Raw genomic sequence first — 25,812 nt, forward strand, 5'->3', positions numbered from 1 at the left:
GTCGTTTAATTGTTATTCCCTGCGTTGCCTTCTCACTGTTGCCCTCAGTGCCCCCTGAGCAACGCAGATCGCACGAGACGACGACTCGCACGAGACCCCCTCCGTCAACCAGCGGCGGCTCAAGGTGCCACTTCTGTTAAAAGAACCTTATAAAAAAAGTGCATGTGAAGAAAACGTCAAAGATAGAAAGAACTAAGAAAGAACTATTCAATCTGTTGTCTAACGATGCAAAAGAGTTTATATCAGCTGGTTTATTTTTATTTTTTCATATATTAAAACTTGATATATCTGAACTAAGAATTAAAGCTGAACATAATATTCTTATCAAATGAACATTGAATGACACATTAAACACACGCACAGCAAGATAAAGGACCTTCACCCACTTTTGAGAACTCGCAAATAAAAGATGTGGTTAATTCAATAAAACAGTAACTCGGTGAAACCGTGCTCCTCATTATACGACAGACTGCAGTTATTTAAATTATAGAAGAATCAACAACAATTTGATATGATTCCTTGATAAAATATGTGCATCAAAACACATGTTTGAAGACCAGATGAAAAACAGATCAGACTGCAGATTTATTTTCATCTGTCTGAACTGTCTTTCTATTTCCTCTTTTCAGGAACATGTGAGATAGTGAACTTTTAACTTTGACCCATCAGATGATGGAACAGGGTGAAGGAGATGGGGAACGTTTACCAGCAAATTCTGAGGGTCAAACAGAGCCTTGGAGAGAGAGAAACACAAAAAAGCACAGCGGAAAATGTTAAAAGAAAACATTTAAAAAATGTCAAAGTTGTATGAATGTGAGAAAATAGCATTTCTTTCTCAATGTTCATTATTTAAATAAACAAAGTTCATTTTCATACAATTCTTTTATTAAGAAAAATATCTGATACAAATATACACACACAAGTACACAAAATAAATTAATTCAAACATTTTGAGTCGTGTTCTTGCTTGAATTTCTGATGGCTATAGGTACAGCTGAAGAAAACCAACAAAACGGTTTTTGTAGGGTGTTGTGTTGAAAGCAAGCAATTGCAATTTTACGCATACCAGAAAATATCAAACCATTATAAAAACATATATATAAAAAAAAAGTCACATTGTGCCACCTGTCTACACCCACAAATAACATTTACGCAACTGTGGAACAAGGTTTATGAAAAAAGTAACATATTTAAAATGGTTTCAACGTCACTTGAAAATGTGCTTCCATGAATTTTTCCATTGTCTTTATTTATGAAAGCAAAAACATCCCTTAAACAATAGGGAATGTGCTGCAAAACAAAGCTGTATGAAAACACTCTGACTGACTCGTTGTCCTCATACAAACATTTGTCTTTTATTTACAACATATGAGCAGAGAAAGATGTTTCCAGTCCAGCGCCTTCATTTGCCGTCGTGCACGATCATGTTTCATGATGATGACCGCTGATCCTGAAGATCAAACGTCTGGAAATGTTTCTAGCTCTAATATTGCACTTCAACATATCAAAAAATGTCGATTTCATGAAATTATCTTTTTAAACATTTTATCAAAATCTTTTGGTTTTTATTCAGTATATCTTGTTGTGTGAAAGATTTTCGTTGAACAGTTTAAAGGAATGTTTTAGAAAAATGTGTAATTCTTCTGATCCAGGTATTTAAAGTATGTCAGCATTTTCCAGGTATTTGTAATAACAAAATCAGACATTTGTAATGCCGTATTTTTACACTCCTGTACCTCTAGTTTTTCTCAAATCCACGTTTGTCAGAGAGGTGAGAAAACATCCGACTCTGGATGACTTCAGGCGATTTCAGGTCTCAGATAATGAAAGGAATCTGTCAGAAAAGGAAGAGTAAAGTGTTTTCAAATATAACACAAAAAATGTAATAATAAATGTCAGAAAAAATAAATGAACATTTAATATATTCAATACATAATGAAGGAAATCCCTGTTCAAACGTCAATCTAAAACATTGTCTCATTTCTTCATAGAGGGTTAGCATTGAAATAACTTCTCACAAAGCATGACATAACTTCTCAACATGATTGTAATATATGAGGCATTCAAACATCTCCATATGTATCTGCGCCATGATTTCGGGAGTAATATGAAGCTTTTGTTTGAGTTGATTCAGCCGCTGAACTTTGCATGTGCCATCCATTCGATACAGCAATCAGATTGAGAAGCGCTCAGTCTACCCTTAAGAGTCATTAAAGCGCCAACCGCGGTCATTTCATCTCTGTGGAACTGTATGAGTCGACTGTGACCTGCTATAGTGAGCTAGACAAGCTCAGCTGTTTCTAATCCTGATACTGCCACAGGAGATTACCGTCCAACCGTAACATTCATACACACAAACACGGTCCACATATCAGACCTCTGTAAATCAAATATAACTATAAACCAGACTCAATATCTTAAGTTTTTACACACTGCAAAGTTACAGACGTGACACGCAAAGGTGAATCCTCAGAATGTGTGTACAGGAGTCGTTATTAAAACTGTATTAACGTAGTGACATTTCGGCATCTTACAATTCACACAGAGCTGAAAGTGAGGGAGACTTGGGGGTATGGAGTGGATTTTCATTTTTTAAACCGGAAAACCCCTCTGGAAAAAGTTTTCTGGTTATCGAGTGAATTGGGCTAAATCAGAAGACCTTGCATTAACTTCATTTCGTCCTAGTAGCTTTCTATCCGGGTGTCTTTCAATGGCCTAAATTAGGTATTCGATATTTAGGTATTCGGTTTCCTCCAGACTCGGAAGACTTAGTGAGAGTTCATTTTGATCCTTTAATGAAAAAAAATTCCTTAGGTGGGCTTCTCTCCCCATGTCAATGGCTGGGAAAGTGAATGTAATCGAAATGAGTTGCACACCTAAAGTGAATTATTTATTACAGTCTCTCCCAGTACAAATCCCAGTGTCTTACTTTAAACAGTTTGATATGATGTGTAAGAATTTTATTTGGAAAGGCAAGCGACCTCGGTTACGTTTAAATGTATTATATTACTATTATGCTTATAGTCTTAGACGCACCTGGCACATTGGTCACTTCCTCCTGAGCGTGCTCCACCTTGGTTTAAGATTGAACGATGTGCCTTGCCATCAATTCAGTTATTAGATAGCCTGTCCATTAAATTGGTTGGAGACTTGAAAAATCATCCAGTTATTTCGCATTTGAATGCAATATGGTTCTGATCCTTATTTAAATGCTAACTCAAGTATTTGTTTGAATCCTAAACTATGTAGGCTATTAATAAAGCTCCCTTTTTCTGGCCTGAATGGTGGAATGATGGAACTTCACAGGCCCTTAAGAAAATATGGGAAAAAGACCTGAACCTGACACTTACAGATGGTGGTGCGGAATTCTAAAGAATGTTAAACTGGCATCTAGAGAAGCAAAAACACGTCTTATACACGTCAAGGTTATACACCGCTATTACTGGACTCCCTTCCGGTTGTTTAAGCTTGGATTAAAAGACACTCCTCTCTGTTGGAGATGTAAGACTGTGGTCGCCGATTTAGCCCATACTCTGTGGTCCTGTACGAAAATACAAGATTTTTGGAAAGAAATACATGAATATATCTGTTTGGTTTTAGATTCTTATATTACACTATGTCCTAGACTGTTTGTGTTAGGTGGGTGGATAGATAGATAGATAGTTATGAGATAAATGATAAATATATAAAATCCTGGGTCCAAACAAGTCTGATGATCGCAGACAGGTAATTCTGAGGAGTTGGAAGTCACAGGGCATTCCCTCCTTTAAAGAATGGGCAGTAGAACTAGCTAAAGTTGCCGCCTTCGAGAAAGTATCTTACACGCAGATGGACAAGCCAAACTTATATTACAGAAAATGGTCCAGGTACCTAACCTTTGTGGCAATGGGATAATATTGTGAAAATGTGTTGATTGTATTATTTTAAGTGTGTTGTGCTACTTGCTGTCTGGATGTATTGTTTCTTTTTATTTGTTTTATTTTTTTTTTATTCCAGTTTTCTCAAGGAAGTATGATTTAACTATAGCCAGTTTGTGACCTTGAAACCGGGAAGCAAGTTGGGAGGGGTACGAATGGGACAAAAGTGGATTCTGTATGAATTTATTTTTTTTAATTTCTTTTGGAGACTTGTATGAGAATCAACAAAAATTGTTAGTACAAAAAAAAGTTTTTTGTTTGTTTACCGTTTATTTATTAATATAACATTTTTATTTGGAAGAAATGAAACGAAACAAAACAATACATTTACCTAAATAAAACAAATATATATTAAAAAGTTATTATTAAAATTCAGGTAACGTATAAGTCAGTTTATGCTCAAAACAAACAATAATATCTGTCAGTGGGTTAATAAAAATATCTTAAATGTAATTAAAGAAATTAATTATTTAATTAATTAAAGTTTCAACTTTATAAAGTTTTTTTACCCCACTTGCAGATATTTGTGCTTGTTTTAAGCAATAAGCATTTTCTGATTTTTTCTTAGAAAAACAAGACTTTATATCTTATGTAATTTTGCTTGTCAAGTAAATGTATCTTAATTTAAGATTTATTTTAGACATGTGTACTGTAAAACAACACAACACAAAAACACTAAGCAAGAGATTTATTTTAGCAGTGTACATTTTCCAGAGCTATAAATATAGTGAGATTTTCTGCATATGGTTTTAAAAAATATCTTTCCAACTAGGGTTTCCCAACGGCTATATTTCGGCCGCCACTAATTTCACAGCTGGAGCGAGATAACAAACCAGCAACAAAAATACTGTATATGTAATGACCTTACTTTGTCCATACTGGGTGTAGTGGTAGGGGGCGCTGTGCTCCATGCTGTAGAAGGACGGTGGGCCGTAAGACAGAGCTTCAACACGCTGGGAACAGGTAGCGGTAGGGGAAGTGCCCGACTCCAGAGAGGATAGAGAAAACTCGGTCTGGGTCTGATGTGGAACTCCGCCTGGTGCTATCAGTCCCATAACCTGCAGAGAGAGAGAGAGCGAGAGAGAGAATATGGTCACAAAAATGTATGCAAGAAAGGGGGCGGGACTACCTAATTGCTTAACTAATAGTAGATCCGTTATTATTATTTTTGCATTTATTTTAGTTTGGTGAAATTTGCGACACGCTGTACCTTTAAAACACACACACCCTATGTGACCTGCAATTGTTCAGACGTGATATAATTGAATTTAGGGAATTGTTTAATCTACGCCGCAAGGTCAGCACAGTGTGTGTATCTACGGTGTATGTTTGTTTGTCTATGTGCACTTAGGTGTGTGTGTGTGTGTGCGTGTGCGTGTGTGTGTGTGCTCATTGCTTTTTAACCTAGAAAACACTGCGTTGCATTACAGGAAAGTTGCATGTGCGCTCTGGGGAATAAAAGTTCCTAAACCATAATTTAATCTCCCAATAGAATAAACACATGCTCCGGTTGCTGTACCAAATAAGCACCTTAACATAGAACCAGAAAAGAGAAAAGCATGTCTCCAAGGCAACAAGATCTTATTACATCAGTGAATACAGTCAAGACGATACAACACACATACAGATGCACACGGTCACGCACATGGACTCGCTTAAACCTCTTTTACATAGAGCAGAGAGACATATGCTGAATCCTGGAGGAGATTCTGTTTCTGAACCTCTGGACAGAGTGCTTACATTTATACTTTATATAAGCTCTCTGGACGGTACATTTAAACTTGATTTATGAATTTTCCTAAAACACAACATCACAAAGGTATTTGGTAGTTGCAAACTGATCAAAAGACATACTTTCAAAACAAAACATTGCAATAATAAAGTATTCTGAGACGTGAACATTAATGTGTGTGCCATGAATCAGCGATAATTCACACAAAAAAATGACATTTCTATCATCATTTACTCGCCCTCATGTCATTCCAAACCTGTATGACTTTCGTTCTTCAGCAGAACACAAAAGAAGATATTTTGAAGAATGTAGGTAACCAAACAACGCTGAACCCCATTGACTTTCATTGTATAAACACAACAACAACAAACATCTCAAAATACCTTATTTTGTGTTCCACAGAAGAAAGAGATAAAGGTTTGAAATGACATGAGGGTGAATAAATTACAGATTGTTTTTGGTGAACTATCCCTTTAAAATTGTTTGTATGCATTAACACTACAAAATGATGACAGCGAGCCGAGAATGTGAAAGTCCAACACACACACACACTTGTCAAACCTGTAATTTAGTGTGGCCTGTCAATGTGTTTGACAAACGCCCCCAGTTGAGGCATTGGAGTGCTCCTTTTACAAATGAGAACCATATGGGGGTCAGTCATACCATCTATCACACAGAGGGGGGTGATAGTATCGGTGCGTGTGTTCTGTTGTTGTTCCATTGGAAAGCATAAGATAACCGAGTGAAAAATGGCCCGTGGATGGCCTGAGATGGTGGAATTTACCCGTGTGATGTGACGTCTTGAAGTGTGTAATAGTTTCTACAGAAGCCAGAAGACCTCCATTAAACTGACACTCAAACACGAGCCAACAGGTGCGAGTTACTTTGAACTAGACTGGATTTTATTTGTGACTATTTTTATTAAGCCACGGTTTCAAAATCTGTACATGAAAGATAGCTATAAAAGTTCAAAACCAGAAACGTGTAGCTTGTAATTCAGCTAAAGAACTAAACGTTTTTTGGATTTACAAAGCAAGGGACAAGTTTACATTGTTTTCTTAATAGTCTACGGCCCGGTTTCACAGACAAGGCTTAAGGCTAGTCTCAGACTAAAAGGAATGTGTGACCTGTCTTAACTGAATATAACTTGCCCAGAAATATCTTAAAGTATATCAGTGCCAATGTTTTGTCTCAAGATGCACATCAGTAATGTCTTCTAAGGCATTTTTATAAAAGCGACATAAATATCTTAATTCAACTAAGGCACAGTCCTGGTTTAAGCTAAACCGTGTCTGTGAAACCGGGCCTATAACAATACTGTAGTATACTTCAGTATTTACTGTAGTAAACAGTGATTTTAGTGTTTTTTAGTGTTTTTGAACCTTACTATAGTAGATATTAAAGTATACTACAGTTCATCAAGACACAAATTTGTACACTCTCAAAGTGTGGATTATATAAACACTGTGAGTGTTAATTTGACCTTTTTTAACACTGGCGATTTTGCTGTGTATAGTTAGAATTAGGAGTGTCACAACATACCGTTTTTTACAATAACCATGATATTTAAAACTATGATTATCAATATCATGTTAATTCTACAAAATTTGTAGTATTTTACTATTCAGCACATATTTAAAATTTTGCCTTAAAAGTCACAATGGCTACAAACTCACTCTCTGTCTCCCTACACTTGTGTTTTAAACATGTTTTATTGACCAAATGAAAGACGAAACACAAAATGAGCTCAATTAAATAAGAATTTGACTAATAGCATCATTTATTTCTTTAAAAAAAATGTCAACAGCTATTGCAACATATCATACCGTGATTTTTGGCCACGATAATCATATAGTAAAAATCTGATATTGTGACAGCCCCAGTTAGAATACTGCAGTAGCCTATACATCAACAAAAAGTTAGTACTTACTACAAGTAAATACTAAAGTATACAACAGAATTTTTTCCATGTGGCTGATTTACGAACAGATAACCCCACCCACTCACAAAACTCACTAACCATTGGTTGGGCCAAAAGTTTACATGTCAAACTTCTCAAACATGTTAAAAGAGATTGTTTACACAGCATTGAAACAAATATCCCATTTACCTGGGAAGATAGTCCATTATGAATGGTAGAGTTCGTGGGACTGTTATGTGGTCCAAAGCTCTCTGAGTATCCCGCGTAACCGTGTCGACTGGAGAGACAGTAAGAAGCCCCGCCCTCTTGCCCCGCCCCTCCAGAACTCTGATGGTTTGAAGATGGTGGAAGGGGCTGCGGTCTGTGAACAGTACTTGAATCTAAAAAAAAACCACGTAAATCACATTAAATATTGTGAAATGTGTGAAATGCAACGTAAATGTAATTGTCCGACTTTAGTTTACCTTGAGAAAGGCCAGCAGGTGAGTACGGGCTCTCTGACAGCGGATACGGGGACAGACTGGACATCGCCGGGTGGGAAAAACCAGCAGGAATCAGGTGATTAAATGCCATGAGCTGATTGGCTCCCGCTTGTTTCCTCCAACGAGCTCGTCTGTTACTGAACCACACCTGAAATAGCGAGTTTAAAAGAAAGAATGAAAAATCCAACTTAATATCATTACAACCAACTTGTACTTGTGAAGACATTTCAGGGAGTTGTGGTACTAACATATAAATTGGCTGAAACATGTTTTTCCTTTAATTCAATGCCACGCACATGTTTCTGTGATGGTGAGGCGTTAGCATGATATAAAATGAATGGAAGTCTATGAAATGATCTGAGTAATGTTTACCTGTACTCGTGCCTCTGTGAGTTTAGCTCTCTGTGCGAGCTCTTCTCTGGTGTAGATATCTGGATAGTGCGTGCGTTCAAAGGCTCTCTCCAGCTCCTCCAGTTGTTCTACGGTGAAGGTTGTGCGACTGCGTCGTTGTTTTCTTCTCAGCGGCAGGTCAGGTTCTGACTCCACGTCTGATCCTTCACCAGACAGACTCGCTGAAACACAAACATCAGTAGAAATAAACAACTGGTTCGCATTGTGTTTTTATTCTAACACACATGCATACTCACACACTCAAAATCGGACTTCAGGAAATCATGTAAAACACACAAGAGCAAATAAAGATATAAAACTAAACTACAAAAGTAGAAGCTGGTCACTATAAATTACAGGTTACACTCATATTGTTTGTTTTATTATTATTATTCTGTTCACATTTAGCTATATGTGCATCTCTCTCTCTCTCTCTCTCTCGCTCTCTTTATTGGACTGATTTCTGATTTACATCCTCCATCTGTGGAATCCGTCATGTTGGCCAGGACCCTCAGTGGAGGCCGTCATCTGCCCTGGAGGGGGTGTAAGGGGCATAAGGGCCAAAGGTGGGCGGGTGGCAGGGGAAAAATGAGAAAGAGAAAGGGACGGGGTAATTTAAGTCTATCTCTTCTAAACCTGTTAAAGAAACAGTTCACCCAAAACTGAAAATACTGGCTACATTTCCTCACCCTCAAGTTGTTCTAAATCTGTATACATTTCTTTGTTGTGATGAAAACAGAGAAAGATATTTGGAAAAACGCTTGTAACCAATCTTGGCCACCATTGACTACCATGGTAGGAAAAATTGCTTTGTAAATGTCTTTGTTCTGTTAAACACACAAAAAAGATATTTTGAAGAATGTAGGACAGCAAACAGTTCTGCACGTTTGACTACCGTTGTCATTTTTCATTCTATGGTAGTCGATGGTGGCCAAGAACTGTTTGGTTACAAGCATTCTTCAAAATATCTTCTGTTGTGTTCAACAGAACAAAGGAATTTAGACAGATTTTGATGACAGGATGTCTATTTTTGGGTGAACTGTGCCTTTAAGGAAAGCCCAAGAAGCCATGAAACATCAAATTCAGCCTGGACACAGATAATCAAAAAACCATAATTGATTTTAAGTTAAGTCAAGTCACCACAGTGCTACTTAAATACGGACATACTACAGTGAAGTAAAACAAGAATAAACCTATACACAAACTAACCTACCAATTTACTGAGCGAGTAAATTAGCTAATTTAACTGACTGATTTTGCTAAAAACATTTTACAATATGAAACTTTTATCTCAAGCAACTTCATACAAATAATACATTTCATCCATGTATTCCAAACCACGCATGACTCCATGCTTTACCATCTGAGCTACAGGGACCCACGTGCATTTTCAATTTGTGTGTAAAATTTCATAAACCGTGCATTTTTATCTTCTTGCTGACGAATGAGCAGTCATGCAAGTAAACTAAAAACACACAGACAGGCTGGATCTGGTCAGAAGACGCGGTCCACATGCTTCTAAACACACGATCTCAAAAAAAGGAGCGTCTCAAGAATCTATTCAGAGCTGTTCTGCCTTCTGTAAATACACAGAGCGTGTGTTTGTGTGTGTGTGCTTTACAGAATATAAATCACATGTTTGTGCGCGCTGATATTTAAGGTCTTTGGCATGCAAAGTTAGCGTGCGTTTTAAGGTCCTGCTCAGATACTTTAGCTCTCTGCTATGTAAACTGTGCGGTCACTAAAAGCATCTCTATCCGCCGGTTCTTTCAGCTCCGTGCCCTTGACTCTTAAATTCAATATTCCAATCTAAAATATCGCCGCGAGCGCATTTACCTTATGCATTCGTGTACACAAAATCCACCTAAGACGTTTCATTAACACTGGGGGTCAGCGTACATTCACACACTTTGGACTTAACTTTGGTCCCAGGTAAAACCATATGTGCATGTGTGCGTTTTGCAGCATGTGCGTGTGAGATCCGATTCTCTTGGGGGCAGGTATTGAAGAGGGCTAATTGAGCCAATGACATGCCTCCTCGCCATCAAAAACGGGAGAGAAGAAAGACAAAGAATGGCACAAAAGAAAGCTCGGGAACAAATGCAGCGTTTCTGCGACGGGTTCTTTTCAGCGCCGGGTTTGGCTGAGTGACTGGCCGACTACATTAAGCAGTACATAGAGAGCTAACAGATGCTGGAGATAGAAAGGATGAGTGACAGCTCGTGGGCCCATCTGCCCCCCGGCGTTTAGGAAAAGAGAGAAACAGGGGGAGGACTTGACTTACTAAAGAGCGACTGTGACCCTCGCAGCTGCCCCAAACAGACTCGACTTCAAATGTGCTATTTATCTGCTCAGCCTCTTTTGAATCACTTGAAAACTGTTTTCACATCTGAAATGTTTCTGTTGCTGTCTGATTTTGGAAACGAAACGAACAGAGGCCTGCTTACAGAACACCCTACTGTATGTTCAGAGTTGTATGTCGAATAGTATACAGTGTCTATAACATTTCTAACAGTAACATACTACATTTGTAACATCATGTACCATTACTACAGTAGCATGCTATATTTTGTAAACATAGTGTCTTTATCCTGAAGGAAGCCGGTATCAAAACAGGAAGTGCTCACCTGCTCTAAACAAACATCAATGTGACCTTTGCTCACCGGAGGTCAAACACTGATGACCTCACACTGACCTGTTTAACAAGTGAAAGCACATGCATACAAACACACATAAGTGCTTGTTATCTACAGTATGACACATTTTTTTCTTTTTGCTGAAACATCCACGCTGTAAGTTAAACAGCTTTGTTAATTTTTAAGTTAAATCAAAATAACTTTATGAGTCAATTAAACGTACATGATATTGAACTGACTTTAAAAATCTAGTTGTACTTTACAAGTCGATGTTTTTACGTCAGTTCAATAAAATTAAGTTCAATTGACTCATAAAGCTAATTTTATTTAACTTAAAAATTTAAGGCAGCTGAAATTGGTGATTTTTTTTTACAGTACAGTAGGAAAAAATATGTGTCTGTCATTTTTCTTATATAGCAATAAAACAGAGAAAATTGAGCCTTCCTGTCTTCTAGAGCTCAATAATGTCTCCAACTTTGTTCAGTTTTGCCAAGACACAAAAGTCAGAGATCTCGATGTGATCTCGTTCAATTCTGTCAAGACCATAGAGAACTATTAGAAGCTTTTTGTATTGTATGTATGTTATTTATATCTATTTCCCCACCACTTTACCAAGAAATGGCAATTCTTTCATTCTTTTTTTTAATCTTTTAATATTAACCCTCATGTCATTATAAACCTGTATGACTTTTTTGCAGAACACAAAAGAAGATCATTTAAAGAACGATGACACAATTCGCCCCCATTGACTTTCATTGTAAGACATTTCTCAAATGATCTTCTTTTGTGTTTTACAGAAGAAAGACTCGCATACAGATGACTTAAAAAGAGGGTGAATACATTTCATACATTTTGGGGCAAACTATCCCTTTATAAACTTGATGAGACTTAAAAGAGACATAACTGAGTACTATACTAACTTGAAAACATTGCTTCATTGTGTTTGAGTGAGATTGTTCTGCGCATTTATCAAAGAAGTCGTAAGGGTTCATTCATGAAGTATCACATAAATAACAGCTCTCCTGAACTCTCTCTGTCTTCTTTTCTCTCGCTATCTGACATGCACATTGAAATTTTGCCTTCAGGGTCTGAATGCAAGGGAACACAGATTTCACAGTCTGCTGACCATCACGCTGCAGGACGATGAGATGATGGTTTGGGGATTTCCCTCATTGTCAGTTTTACTGTCTCATTACATGTCTTTATAAAGATGAAACGATACACGCTCAATGCTTTCCTTTTCACTTTTATTCTTGACAAAGCCAACATGCACTTATTGTACGAGTTTAGGTTTTTTTTCAAATTCTCAAAATTTGTTTTTTAACACCTTGCAACCACAACTGTGCTTTAACGACCACTCAGAACACCATAGCAACTGCAAAGCATCACTACGCTATGCCCTAACAACCACAATAAACCAAGCTCATAAGCCTGGCCCTCTTATCTTCTGCTAGTAGTTGTCATAACTATACCATCTGCTGACAAAAAGCATCTTTCTTATTGAGTGTCACAGGTGCAGATATAAAAATTCTGTAAAATATATGAAGTTTGCACGTATGCATAAAGGTGCAGGTTAGTTACAGTAATTAGTTACTGTAATTTAATGACTTTCCTTAGAAAAAGTAAAGTAAGGGATTACTCTTATTTTTTCTGTAATTTAATTACAGTTACTTCCGATGTAATTGAACTAAATACTGTGTAATATATTCATTGTGGAAATGACATCAAAATTATAAGTCTAACTTTAAAATGTATGCTTTAATGTATCCTTCTCACATTTGTATAATTTGGTCAGTTAACAAGAATAATTTATGAAGTTATTTATTAATTATTTGAATGAATTAAAAGAGCCGTTTCATGTCTATGATTGAATCAATTCTAATCAAGGTTGATGAAGGACATAGAAAGTAATTAGTAATAAGTAATTAAATACTTTTTGGAGAGAGTAATTTGTACAGTAATCTAATTACACTATTGAATATGTAATTAGTAACTAGTAATTAATTACTTTTTCAGAGTAACTTACCCAACACTGTATTTCACAGATCTCTCCACAGATTCTAAATGTGGCAGGTGTGCTATAAGGTGATCACTTCTCTTTTTATCAAAAACCTTTACATTTTCTGTGTTTTTTCTTGTCAGTGGTGAACCGTACAAGTGAACGGCCTTTCGAAACTACATCTCTCAAGCGACATATGCTTAATTTTAAACAAAAGTTTTGTCGTAGCTCATCTTTAGTGCAACCCTGCACAGCTTTTGCAACTGTCAACAGTTTTGTGCAAGGGTTTACACAGTCTGAACAGAGATTTTTTTTCCCTAAACTTTCAGACAGGGCTTTGTCAAGCCAACATTTGAACTGTGGCGGCACAAACATATGTTTGTGTTAACTCTCAGAACAAATTAAGACCCGCTGACTGCACACTCCATGGTGCACACAAACTCTGCCACACCGGGCCAGTTGGCACTTACCATCGACTACTTGCGTATGCATGTGTGTGTGCATATGGTTAACAGGGAGTCCATATATGTGCATTAAATTTACTTTTTGGCTTTCATTATATTTCAGCAAGAAATAAATATAACTCCCATCAATGTTTTGAAAGGGCAATTTCAGAGCACACCATACAGTCCAGTGAGATTTCATAAGCTACAGATTCCCCTCACAGTCGCCAGTATCTTTAAAGATGAAATATGGAGACAGTGTAAAGGAAGAGGTCAGGAATCAAGCCATGGCCAATTCAAAAGAAGGGTGTAAATACTGAGCTCAACTTGCCTGTCTGTGTCTCCCAGAGAAGGAGGGGTGTGGGAATACAAGACACGGACAACGGCCCACAGATATAAACCCAAAATGTGCCGCAGGCCAAGAGAGAAGGAGAGGTAGAACAGGGCATAAGGAATGAAAAAGAGAGAGGCGTGTTTGACTCACTGGCCAGATGAAAGTGAAGTTCAAATAAAGAGCTTGATTTAATCGGCTCGGGGACTCGTCTTTCTCGGATCGCGGGACGGGTAGAGCGTGACGGACAGGCTTTGTGGGGGCGCGCATGACGAGAGTCTCGCCCCCATTGTGACCGCCGCTCCAGGCCATGAAGGAACGGCCGAGGAGAACACTGGTCTTCATTGACGGAAAGAGCCTTTAATAAACTCCTGTCGTCATTAAGTGTGACACTGCGCTGGGATCAGTATTATTGAGACGGCTGAAGTAGTGTTAGCTGGGCATCTGTGGCGGTCGTAGAGCGTTCACCTCAATTTGTCACGCAGGGACGAGCTGTTAGCTCATTACAGAACATCAAAACAGAGTCACTACAGATGTTAGCCGCTGGGCAGCAAGAGGGCAAAAACAACTTTTCAACTTTTCATTAAGTGGTCTTGGGCCTCTTAGCACCAAAATAATACAGCAGTCCCAAACTCAACATAACAACCATGTCCCAAAACGGAACATAATTCAGCAATTAACATTAATATAATAAACCCACCTTTGTTTAAACCTACATTAAATAATATATTTTATATTTACTCTCCCTGTCCATGCGATGCAGTGCATGCTGGTTACTGGAAATCTTTTCCCCAGGTATAGGCTTGAACAGAATGTGAAACTGAGCATTGAATGTAAATAGCTTTTACACTAAACCAACACTAAGTTGTTGTTTTTTTACTTAGTATTAGTATTTTAATTAAACCCATATTTACATTACAGCAATGACAAGAAAAAAAGTATTAATATGTTGACAGAATTTAAAACTAGTCCTTTAATTTAGTCCATTTATATCTTTCCTTTCATTTATTTTAACAAATTACTCCAGGACCTTGTTGAATTGATCTAGGCCACGTTAAACATAAACTCTTTTCACAGTTAAAGTGATAATTCACCCAAAATTCTGTCATCATTTATTCACCTTCGAGTTGTGCCAAATCTGTATAAATGTCTTTGTTTTGATGAACACAGATAAAGATATTTGGAAGAATGATCTCAGATGAACAGATCTCGCCCCCCATTGACTACCATAGTAGGAAAAATTACTTTATCATTTTTTTGTTCTGTTGAACACAAAAGAAGACATTTGAAGAATGTAGGACAGCAAACAGTTCTGGGGAACTTTTGACCATTGTGTTTTTTCCTGTCTGGCTATAAGCATTCTTCCAAATATCTTTCTCTGTTTTCATCAGAACAAATACATTTATACAGATTTGGGACAACTCGAAGGTGAGAAAATGAGGACAGAATTTTCATTTTTGGGTGAAGTATCACTTTAACTGACATTTTGCCCTTTTTCAGCGCGGGACCGGTGGGCAGCAGAGCGCATTTGTCACTCAAGTTAATGCAAGCGCGCACCTGTGCGCTCGAGCAAATGTTAATTTTGCTGCTTTTGTCTTTTGCTGCGTTGTGCTATAATATTTATCTCAACACGTGTATTATTGAGTGATAAATCAGAATCTAAACTAGTAAATTAATGAAGAGAAACTGTCTTTAAATTTAAATTAAATTGGAAATAGCCTGAATACACATTTTGTTTCATTCCAATTTCTGCTTTTCATTCCCATTTTGATAAAACGCATATTTTATTGATCTTTGCTAAATATTTACTGAAAACAAATCAAAAGGAAGACCGTTTTTTGGAGACAAGTGGTAACATATGAACTCGTTACCTCAATCAACTCCATATAACTTTCTGTCTGAACACTTGGTAACTACTTTCCTTATATCTTGTCCAGCTCGTCCATAAAAATAAAATCATATAATAGAAATATTTTAAATTTACTTGGAGAGGCATCTTTCCAACAACTTCAGATTACACGAACCACTTAATAACTCGATCAAAAAGTTTGTATGTTGATATCAGAGTAAAGAAGGATCCACTTACATCTGTCTGCCAGAATCCCCTCGATGCTGTGTCCTCTCCTGTGCGCGTGCTCTTCTTGCTCGCACTTTTCCTCTTCATCCTCATCCTCACCTTTTGCGCCATATTTCCTCTCAAAGCGGCTTATTGAACTCACTGAACAAGAGGTGAACAGAACGCGTAAGTGCTCAATTAGACAAATTTAAATTTAAAAACAAATGCGTGTTTGGGAAATATGGCAGGCCTATTTCATAACGCACAGTAATATAACTAAAGTATAATTCTGAGAAAAAAGAGTAAAATGCTAATATTTTCCATTTTTGTTCTCTATACCCTACCTGATGGTACATTGTTTCGGTCACAAATTCCCTCTTTAAGCAATTTATCCCGGATTTCCCAACTGAATATTCCTGGATTATCCCGTTTATATTCCTCAATGCGCTTCTCCACCACTGGAGATGAAGTCTGTTCAACATGATAAAAAGTTGCACAATAGTCAATAAGCTGGTTTCATTCAAAATACTCTTATTTTAAATTCAGAGTGACATCTGACAGACAGTTCAGCGCTCACTGACATAGACCTGTTGCTTCGAGTTAACGTCTCTTTGCCCACAAAATTCCTTGGAAATATCCGCGAGCACAGCAGTAATGGATGAATCCGTACTTTCATGCTTCCCCCAAAAGGCCTCACCTTGGTTTTCGTACCGCCGACAGCTCCGGGCCGAATGGATCCGGTCTCCTGATAGCGGCACAGGATTTTGGAGACGCAGCCGTGAGAGACTCTGAGCTGGCGGGATATCATGCACGGTCGGATCCCGTGATGCGCCATCTCCACTATCTTGTGTCGAATGTGATTCGGTAAAGGCCGACCGTTGATGAAAACTCCTCCGAGCTGGTTGACTCGACCCTGGCCCATTGGAGTGGAAACTGCATTGAAGAAAATCCAGTTATAAAGACAGTGAGGAGATTGTTATCAAAGCGTTGCATAAACTTGTATTATCAATATTCGCAAGACTGTGCAAACAAATCAAAAGAAAAACTTGTCATCCTGAAATGCTTCTATACAGTTTATATGGCCTATAGGCTACATGTGCATTTAATTCCCGGACATAGGCTATATCATGTGTTCCTGTGCTTTTACGCATTATATTTTTCAGTTCTCCTCAACGTTTAGGCTATAGACAAAAATAAATTAAAAGTACATCAGATTAAATAATGCATATACACTTTTAAAATAGGCCTAATGGTTCCAATTAGATCCAAGCTCATTTATATTGCCTTTTAAGTTTCAATAAATCACAATAAATTTATGATTAGAAAACCATACATGTAGTTTCAAAGAACCCAAACCAATACACTGATCTGAAGAATCTATAATTTAAATAATATATAATTTTATATTTTCAAACCTTAGTCAACAACCAAATCTAGTGAAAATAGTTAATCATAAGTACAGAGTTCTTTGCAAAAACTGCTGAATAAATTGAAGTATTGAAAAAATATTGAACAAAAGCAAATGAAGTAAAAACATAATACAATGCATGTTAAGCAACAAGCTAATAGGCCTATTTAAATTGTTATCTTACATTTCTTCACAAATATTTTATGTTATAGTAGGTAAAGTTTAATGCTGCATCCATCAAAACATTTGTCTCTTTGTCAAAGTTAAACGCAGTTAGGCCAGAACAAAGATCAGCCTAAACAACAGTCTACAATGTTGGCATTAAATTAACCTTGAAAGTATTATATCATTTAATCATATATTTTAATGTATATTTTAAACGTTTTACCCTCCATTGGGAATCCGCTGACATAGCTGTGAGAGAGAGATGGACGCATCATCCTGGGAACGAGAACTAAACCATACAAACGCACAGACCAGCACAGCTTTGTAGCTAAATGAAGAGAAATATTTCACGATAAAAACAAAACAAAATAAAGTTCCACAGGTTTGTATCCGCCAAGGAAAAAGTCGAGGATAAAATAAAAAAGCAATCAGAGTTACGCTCGTCTTCTCTCACGTCTTTGTGATCTTTAGTTGTTCACATTACTAGCTCGAATTGATGTGACAAGAATTATCATCATTATTGTTTTTAACATTCGTTAAGCTCGAGCGCTTCTTCTCAAACTACTGAGACGTTTAAGAGTTTGCAGATGCCTCCTAGTCTACAACGCGAATGGCGCGTTCTGATTGGTCCGCAGGATCTTGTAACCGAACGCTGATTGGTCAAAGCAGTGAACTTTTTCTTTCAGACATGCAGAAGGCTGACTCGAAGACATGTAGCAACTTTTTAAAAACGAGAATGAAGTGTGTCTGTTTCAAGCAACTGACTAAGTGCTCGTATAATTTAATTCATGTAGTTATAGCGCAGAAAAGGTGAATACACTTTGTATTTAAGAGTGAATTAAGGTATTTTAAAAGACGTTTACAAATTGGGTTGATATAATTTATATAAACTAACCCTACAAATATATATTAAATGTTCAGTGGACCGTAATACTATTAAAAGGAACAATTAAATAGCTTATACTACTTGTGTATTTTTAGTCCATGCATCTTACAAAATGCAACAATATGCATAGCCTATATAATATCACAGACACATGCACCAACGAGAAAGAAAACTGTTTAAATGTACAACTGTTCACTTATAGGATTATATTGACCTATTAACTACCACAGTGTTGTATTAACTATTCTCTCTCCCTCTCACACACACATACGCACACACACACTGACTTCAATGACATGTGGCTCTTTTGTTGGTCTAAAAAGAAACTTCAAATGTTTTCTTTTCGCCTGCGCGCGGGGACAATGGGGCGCACGCGGGAGGGAAGCACGCGGGGGAAACGGGGGCCTTTCACGTGCAAAACACTTGATTATTCTCTCTTACTTAAAAAGTTAAATCAGGCCGGATCCTTTCATACAGCCATGAGAAGTTAACAATGCATCTGTGTGCGTGCGTGTGTGTGTTTAATAAAAATGTTTAAATAATTTTTATTTCACATTTTATTATCACTACGCATTGACTTGACTTCTTTATGGGTTTTTTTTTTTTTTTTGCAAACATAAACAGCAAATGTTACAATTATTTCTACACTGATCGGTGTCACCCCTTTAAAGTACAAATGTCAAGAATTTAAAGAACAGGGCCGTGAAGTTTTTAAGAATTAAAAATTCTTCTTATTAAACATTTCTGTTATTATTATCATCAATAAAATCTCATTACATTTTTAAATCAAAGTTATTGATATGAAAACATTTTTTGAAGTATTGTTTCATCTTTGTGTTACTTTCTGTTGTATTCGTTAAGAGGTCCATTCAGCATTAAACTTCAAAAACAGAAGGCGGTAGGTGAAAAGGTAAAGACTGCTGCATGATGTATGTTTCGGCCTTTTTGAAGCACCAGATCTGCGTGTCGAATCCATTACTAGAGAAGGGATCTGAACACATGAGGGATCTTAATTAACTACACTGACAAAGGGTCAAATATCAATATTTTCTATAAACAGTGTCAAACTAATTTGACTCAGCTGTACAAAAAAAAGTTTTTGAAAAGCAATGAAAAATGAAAAGCAATCTTAACAAGATGTTTCTGAGATCTCTGTCTTTCACACACACATCCAACAGTGCATGTTTTGTTTGTGTCATTTGTCTTGTGATGTGTCTTGTCTAGCCTGCAAAAGGTCACCATCCTTTTAACCTCAATTAGATTGGGTTCAGTTCGAGAAAACGTAAACCCCCCAGAACAAAATCATCTGTCCCACATGTACCACAGGCATCCCTCAACTCTGTCGTAAACAGCCAGGCACTTTAAAATTCAGTGTAATATCTTTTTTAAATCATTTAAATCAGGTACACAGGCCAATATCTTCAGATTTCAACGATAATTCTTGTCAAAACTGATTTTTTAAATAATTTATTTGCCAACCAAAAGGTGTGTTTTTATATGTAAACAGAACAATTTCAATGTGCAAATACAGTTGAAACAAGTTTCACAACAATTATAGAGCCATTATATTAAAAAGACACATTTTTTAATTTCTAATCTAAACATATTACAGCAGAGTATAAGGGCTATTTATAAAGCCCATGACCCTATAGTTACTAACAGGAGTGCATTAAGGGAAATATCTCATCCCAGACAGTCGCTGGGTCAATGCATGTGTGGGAAAAACTGATACGTGAACAACGGACATCGTGCCTGATAATCCAAACAGTTACAGCAACAGCGGTTTCATGAGAAAGGGAGAAGGTCACATAGAGTAGCATGTAAATATGAATAATTTTTATGAGGACATTTCAAGTGTGTGTAGTATGAATGTTTTTATACCATTAGGACTGGAACATACTCTGTTCCTTATAGTTTGGTCCTTAATGAGTTAATGTTTTGGGTTTACACCAATTCTCATTTTCTGAGCATCTGGACCAGAACAGAAGACAAGTGCAAGGATCCAGACTGACCAGCGTTTTTTAGCTGGTGAACAACACAGCTATACTTGTTTACCAGCTAGACCATCATAAACCAGAATATTCATATTTAGGATTAAACAGGGTAATTCAAAATCCTGGTATGGAATAATATCATGACATAGATGTTGTCTAATCTGGCAGGAGAAGCTGTAAAGCTGGTGACTATACATAACACCACTGCACTACACTATCCTGTACAAGTGCTGCTTTGTACCATTTATTTCTAACCGACAACAGCATCAAACAGTCTACATTTTAGCACATTCCCCGGCTGTCAAAATCCCCATTGCATTAGTTCAAATACCCCCCACACACAGATTCAGTTTGTAAACCTTCCTTACAAAAATGTAAGCAATAGCCACAACACACAAATGATTGCACTACACAAGCACCACCAGCAGGGGGCCAACTTGAGTTGATCATCACATTTCCAACAACAACAATCTTAATACTAAACAGTAAGCTCATATAAAATTCCATCGATCATTTCTAATAAAAATGTCTGTTTCCTCCATAAACAAATGAATAAATAAAAGGGAAAGGCACATAAGACCTAATTTCAAATAGTTCACCCCAAAATGAAACTTCTGTCATTTACAAACTTATTTGCCATATAAGTGTTAGAAAAGAGATGTTTAAAGTCTTTGAATGTCTCATTTTGTGAAACTGAGGGTTTCGGGTTAACTAAAGTAATGCAGAATTACATTTTTTAGGTGAACTGTTCCCTTCAGAGATACGGATCAAGTTTGGTTACCATTCTCCAGAGAATGACTTTTAAAAGGAAAATAAAGGCTATCAAGTGTCTCGGTTATCATTGTAACAAAACTCAAAAGTCCAAAAAAGATCAACTGAATGATATATTTATTAATACTGCCAGCTGGCTACTAAGAACGTGTGATTGCACTCTGCAAAACTCAAGTTAACCAGCCACGTTTGGCTTCATGAATCAGTTTTGCACATCCAGGACAAATGACTAATGGGAAAAAGATTTCATAAGTGGGTCAGTAAATACTGGACAGCACTGCTTGGCTGACTTCCAAGTGTGTGAGTCTTTATCATTGATTTTTGCTGCCGCATCCCATCAGAGCGAGGACACTGCAAAACTCGAACTGCTTCTCGGATATCACATTTCTCCTTGCTTCACCTCTGTGCATTTTTTTTCTTAATAAATCTTTCACAGAGATCTGTTTCAGTAACTTCAGTATCTGTGGAGCTCTGCACCAACACTCCTTCCCGTTCATGTGCACTTAACACGAAAACCCAGATCTGTGTGAAGTTCCCACCGCAACAACTACAGATTAGTCATTGCTTGATGACAAAAACAGCATGTATTGACTCTCAAGAAAGGAAGGAAGGTCTCTACCATCTCTACCAAATGGCTCCAACATCTATTCTGTATCATGCAGGTTGTTGTTTTTCTAAACTAGGTACGCAGGTAGAGTGCATCACAGGTTTGTGTCGTACAAAAATTCTATCAATGACTTAGATAAAGTGAGCACTAAGGTTAATGTATCTTGATGCAGTGCATGTCAAAGCACACAAAGACGACAGCAAAAAGAGATTGTCAGTTGGTTGTCAGATGACACGGTTTCACCATTACAGATGCATAGGTGAAGCAGAGAACAAGGAGGTGGTATAAAACACAGTTTCATATTAAAGCTATTGCTCCATATGAACAAAAGGGCCTTTTTTTCACAGGCTGAATGGCATAAAATACAGCGAGAGTAGGGCTGCTCGATTATGACAAAAAACATAATCACGATTATTTTGGCCAATATTGAGATCCCGATTATTTAACACGATTACTCATTAACTTTTAAAACAACATAGAAAATAAATAACTTGACTTTTAAACTGTGAATTCAACTGAAAAATTAATGTAAAGAAATAGCACAGATGAACCACTGTAAGGAAAGTGGTGCGCTGTGGATTTATACCACAAGAAAAGAGAGGATCCTTGCAAAATGGAATGTGGCACAATAATCGTTTTAACTCGATTATTTTGTTTTTGTAATTGTTGAAGCCAAAATTGACGATTACAATTAATTTTCGATTAATTGCACAGCCCTAAGCGAGAGGATATACCATCGGGTGGTAGACCCATTCATCAGCCGTTATTAGGCCGTTTGGAGATTATCAGCCTATTCTCTGCCTTTTTAAGTATATGGGTGTAAAATAATTATTTCCTTTCAGATTAGGAATTTAGCATACTGCATGATATACAGTGGCTACTAAAAGTAGGAGACCTAGAAACAGAAAAGTTAAGCCATAAAAAGAAATATTCATAATAAATGCACTAATTCTGGAATGTGAGCAAATATGTGAAATTGAGTATGTTAACAGAATAAAAAATTAAGATTACCTTTCTTCAACTGATGCACAAAAGATGCTCTTTGGAACAATCTCAAACATCATAAAAACAATAAATGCTATAATTTACACTTAGATGGTATTCATTTTCTGATTCATGTGAAGAAAACTGCCTTATGGAATTGCAAAAAAGGCAACAAAAAAGGAGCATTAGTGGTCTCAGATTTCTGGCTCCCACTGTATATCGTGGCCTCACAAAATATTTGAACATATTTTGAGGTGGACATGTTAGGTTCACACACGTTTCCAGCAGAGTAACATATGGCTATATCCACTAACATTTGACAAATACTGTATTCTTAACATTTTAAATAGTATGTTTGTTGTTTTAATATTTAAATTCTAACTCATTTCATTTCTGAAATGTTTTGCTTGAAAAGTGCTCTCTTTAAAACAAATACTTGCTCACATTTTTTGAAAATTGGACTCAAGTGTACAAATAAATTTTGAAGCCATTGTTTATCTGCATTATGTCCGCGACCCTGCTGTCTAGACATCGGTATTGTCATCAGCCATTGCGAAACTCCATTTCTCTCGAACACTAACACACACACACACACACACACACACACACACACACACACACACACACACACACACACACACACACACACACACACACACACACACACGTGAACAGTAATAATTTCTGTCACGCGTTTCTCCTGCTCGCGTTGGAAGTGGCCGATGCGCGGCCGGTCTCGTGCTCCGGTCTGTATTTGAGCCAGCAGAGGAGCCACGTAACCACCACGGAGACCATGGCGAGGATGCTCGCGACAGACAAGCAGAGCGGTCCCGCGGGCGAGGGCGGCCCGCCGTGGCTGTGCACGAATATCAGGCCCATGAACAAGAGCACGAGCATGGAAAGGAAAGAGAAGATGACGCACACGCATCCAGCGGTCAGCGCGAGCCGCCTACAGTTGTGGCAACTCTCGTAGCGCGAGACGGAGTCTTGGGACAGCGTCGTCGCGGTGGACATCGTCGTGGTGGACGGCGTCGCGTGTCCCGCCATGGACGCGTCCTCCTCGCGTCTGAGCGCCACGAGCGCCGGATGCAGGGGAGGCGGGTGGGGCGGCAGCGCATCTTGAGGCAAAGGGTCCGAGTCGATATAGAGAGGGAAGTCCTCGGTGACCTTGGTGTTGTTGGGCAGGTTCTGTATCCGATAGTCTGGCACGGGCGTCCGGTGACGGCACACGGGGCAGCTGATACGCCACGGCCGCTCCTCGCGCAAGTGCAGCGCGTGCAGGCACTCCTCGCAAAACGTGTGCAGGCACTCCAAAATTTTGGGCGCCCTACGGTCGAGGTCGAAATAGTTGTAGCAGATTTTACACTCGTACTCCTCGTAGGGAAACGCCGCGGATGCCGGTGTACCGGGCGGCTCTGGCCCGTTAGCTGCTACATCCGCCGCTGCCATGGCATCCCGCCTCACATCATCACCGACAACACAATGAGCGCGAGCCAGTCACGCGCCTTCCTCCTTCTCTTTATCTTGATCGGTGAAAAAACGTGCTTCCGTTAAACCCGGTGCCTACGGACATGTTTGTGTCATAATTAACGGTTGTCAGCCTAGGAGGTGATGTAATGACAATCGCGTGGGCTGCTGCTCATGCAGCCGACCTCACAGAAGCCCGGTTGCTTCCCAGATGTGTTGACGGGGACGGCCCGCGTCATCATCGTTGCACAGCGCAATCAAAGCATCGCTAAATCAAAGCGTCAGGCGCGCGTCCGGGTCAAACGACACGCGCCGTTCACAAATCTTCGGCTGGTGGACGCAGTGAATGTGTACGTCATATTTAACTCTTCTTTTGCTATCCAGATCTGTTTATTCATTGGTCCTTCTTTAAAACAAACCGGACTCTGTGTGGTTACAGCTCTTCGCGTTTGTTGTCTATTCTGAGTCATACCTGTTGTTTCCATAGAAACTAATATCCTCGAAACATGATGACTTTAGGAAGGTGCTATTGTTATGACGGTTACCTTTGAGGAGGAAACTATTTCAAATTTACTGGCATAAAGTTCCACACAATCCACATTCCTCATAAAAATAAAAATGATTTTTGGACTCAGATAATAGGCTAATTGACCTGGATTTCTATGAAGTACATTTTAATGTCCTATCAAACACCATATGTAGCTATTAAAATAAAATATTAAATTAAAATGTATCACACATTTGAAAGATGAAAATGTAATTAATATATTTTAAATTAAAATATTACACAGTAACCTGTTGTATGTTTTATATTACGTATTTAGTGTGCATTTAATAATTAGTGTCATTATTATGAATCACATCACTTTTCATTAGTTTAGTTTTTTGTAACATCCATTTACCAAAAGACAGTTCCCTTATGACGTCATCTGACAGAAAATGACAACAACACAACTGTCAATACTACAAAATGCTTTTTAATTTTGTTTGGAGACACAAGATACTACACTATATAAAAAAACTGTTATAATGAACTCGTATGAAACTGGTGGCTGTAACTTTTTAGACTTTAATACGTTAAACAATACATTTAAATACAAAGTTAAGTGGATAGGGCAACTTCTTAGAAATCCTAACTCCATCTGGAATATTATCTCCCTCCATATTTTCTCTCAGTTAGGTGGCATACATTTCCTTTCTTGTTTGTAACTATCAACAAAATACCTAAGCTTTCTGATTTTCACCAACAAGCACTTTTGGCTTGGAAATTAATTTACAAACATAATTTTTCACCACATGTATTATATATGGAACAATAAGGACATTTTATATAAACAAAAAAACACTTTTCTTTTGGAACTGGTTTCAGAAAAATATTGTTCTGGTGGACCAGTTATCTGATGGTTATCTCTTTACATACAGTATGACACATTTTTGAAGCACTATAACATCCCTGTACCACCTGGAGAATTTGCAAAAGTCTTTGGTGCGATCCCTGCAGGCGTTTGCATGCTATTTAGCCTAAACAACAGAGGAGACTGGACTATCAACAACTCCCCACCTTTACACCCAAACAATCTCCTGTGGGGGAAATATGTTTCTCTTCTCATGGACAAAATAATA

General features: G+C 37.8%; 2 protein-coding genes across 4 annotated transcripts; both read right to left on the bottom strand.

The window, feature by feature from the left end:
* Nucleotides 1-867: 867 nt before the first annotated feature.
* Nucleotides 868-18,980, bottom strand: pax3b (paired box 3b). 3 transcript variants are annotated; one of them, XR_008964307.1, is made up of 10 exons: nucleotides 17,704-18,980; nucleotides 16,605-16,840; nucleotides 16,252-16,378; nucleotides 15,938-16,069; nucleotides 8,425-8,624; nucleotides 8,035-8,200; nucleotides 7,760-7,950; nucleotides 4,786-4,975; nucleotides 1,737-1,834; nucleotides 868-1,494 (listed from the first exon to the last, which is right to left on the bottom strand). XR_008964307.1 is itself a non-coding variant. In XM_057351263.1 (9 exons), exons 1-9 carry the CDS (start codon nucleotides 17,753-17,755, stop codon nucleotides 1,800-1,802), a joined length of 1,329 nt encoding a protein of 442 aa, XP_057207246.1. In that variant the 5' UTR covers nucleotides 17,756-18,979; the 3' UTR covers nucleotides 868-1,799. The 3 variants fall into 3 exon arrangements, 1 of the variants encoding a protein (XP_057207246.1); XR_008964306.1 differs by having other exon boundaries at nucleotides 868-1,450; nucleotides 17,704-18,979; XM_057351263.1 differs by having other exon boundaries at nucleotides 868-1,834; nucleotides 17,704-18,979.
* A 107-nt stretch (nucleotides 18,981-19,087) lies between these two features.
* On the bottom strand, nucleotides 19,088-24,900 carry LOC130564858 (E3 ubiquitin-protein ligase RNF186). The gene has a single exon (XM_057351275.1). The coding sequence runs from the start codon at nucleotides 24,169-24,171 to the stop codon at nucleotides 23,410-23,412; it is 762 nt and encodes a 253-aa protein (XP_057207258.1). The 5' UTR covers nucleotides 24,172-24,900; the 3' UTR covers nucleotides 19,088-23,409.
* Nucleotides 24,901-25,812: the final 912 nt, after the last annotated feature.

The sequence above is a fragment of the Triplophysa rosa genome, linkage group LG14 (assembly GCF_024868665.1).
Source record: "Triplophysa rosa linkage group LG14, Trosa_1v2, whole genome shotgun sequence".
NCBI lineage: Eukaryota > Metazoa > Chordata > Actinopteri > Cypriniformes > Nemacheilidae > Triplophysa > Triplophysa rosa.

Excerpts from the sequence above, each read along its gene's own strand:
- pax3b (XM_057351263.1), bottom strand. The coding sequence starts at position 17,755 with ATGATGCGTCCATCTCTCTCTCACAGCTATGTCAGCGGATTCCCAATG. Across the intron at positions 4,976-7,759 it reads ATAATGGACTATCTTCCCAG|GTTATGGGACTGATAGCACC; the intron begins GTAAATGGGATA and ends CTCTCTCTGCAG. Across the intron at positions 1,835-4,785 it reads CTACACCCAGTATGGACAAA|ATTCCTTTCATTATCTGAGA; the intron begins GTAAGGTCATTA and ends CTTTTCTGACAG.
- LOC130564858 (XM_057351275.1), bottom strand. The coding sequence starts at position 24,171 with ATGGCAGCGGCGGATGTAGCAGCTAACGGGCCAGAGCCGCCCGGTACA.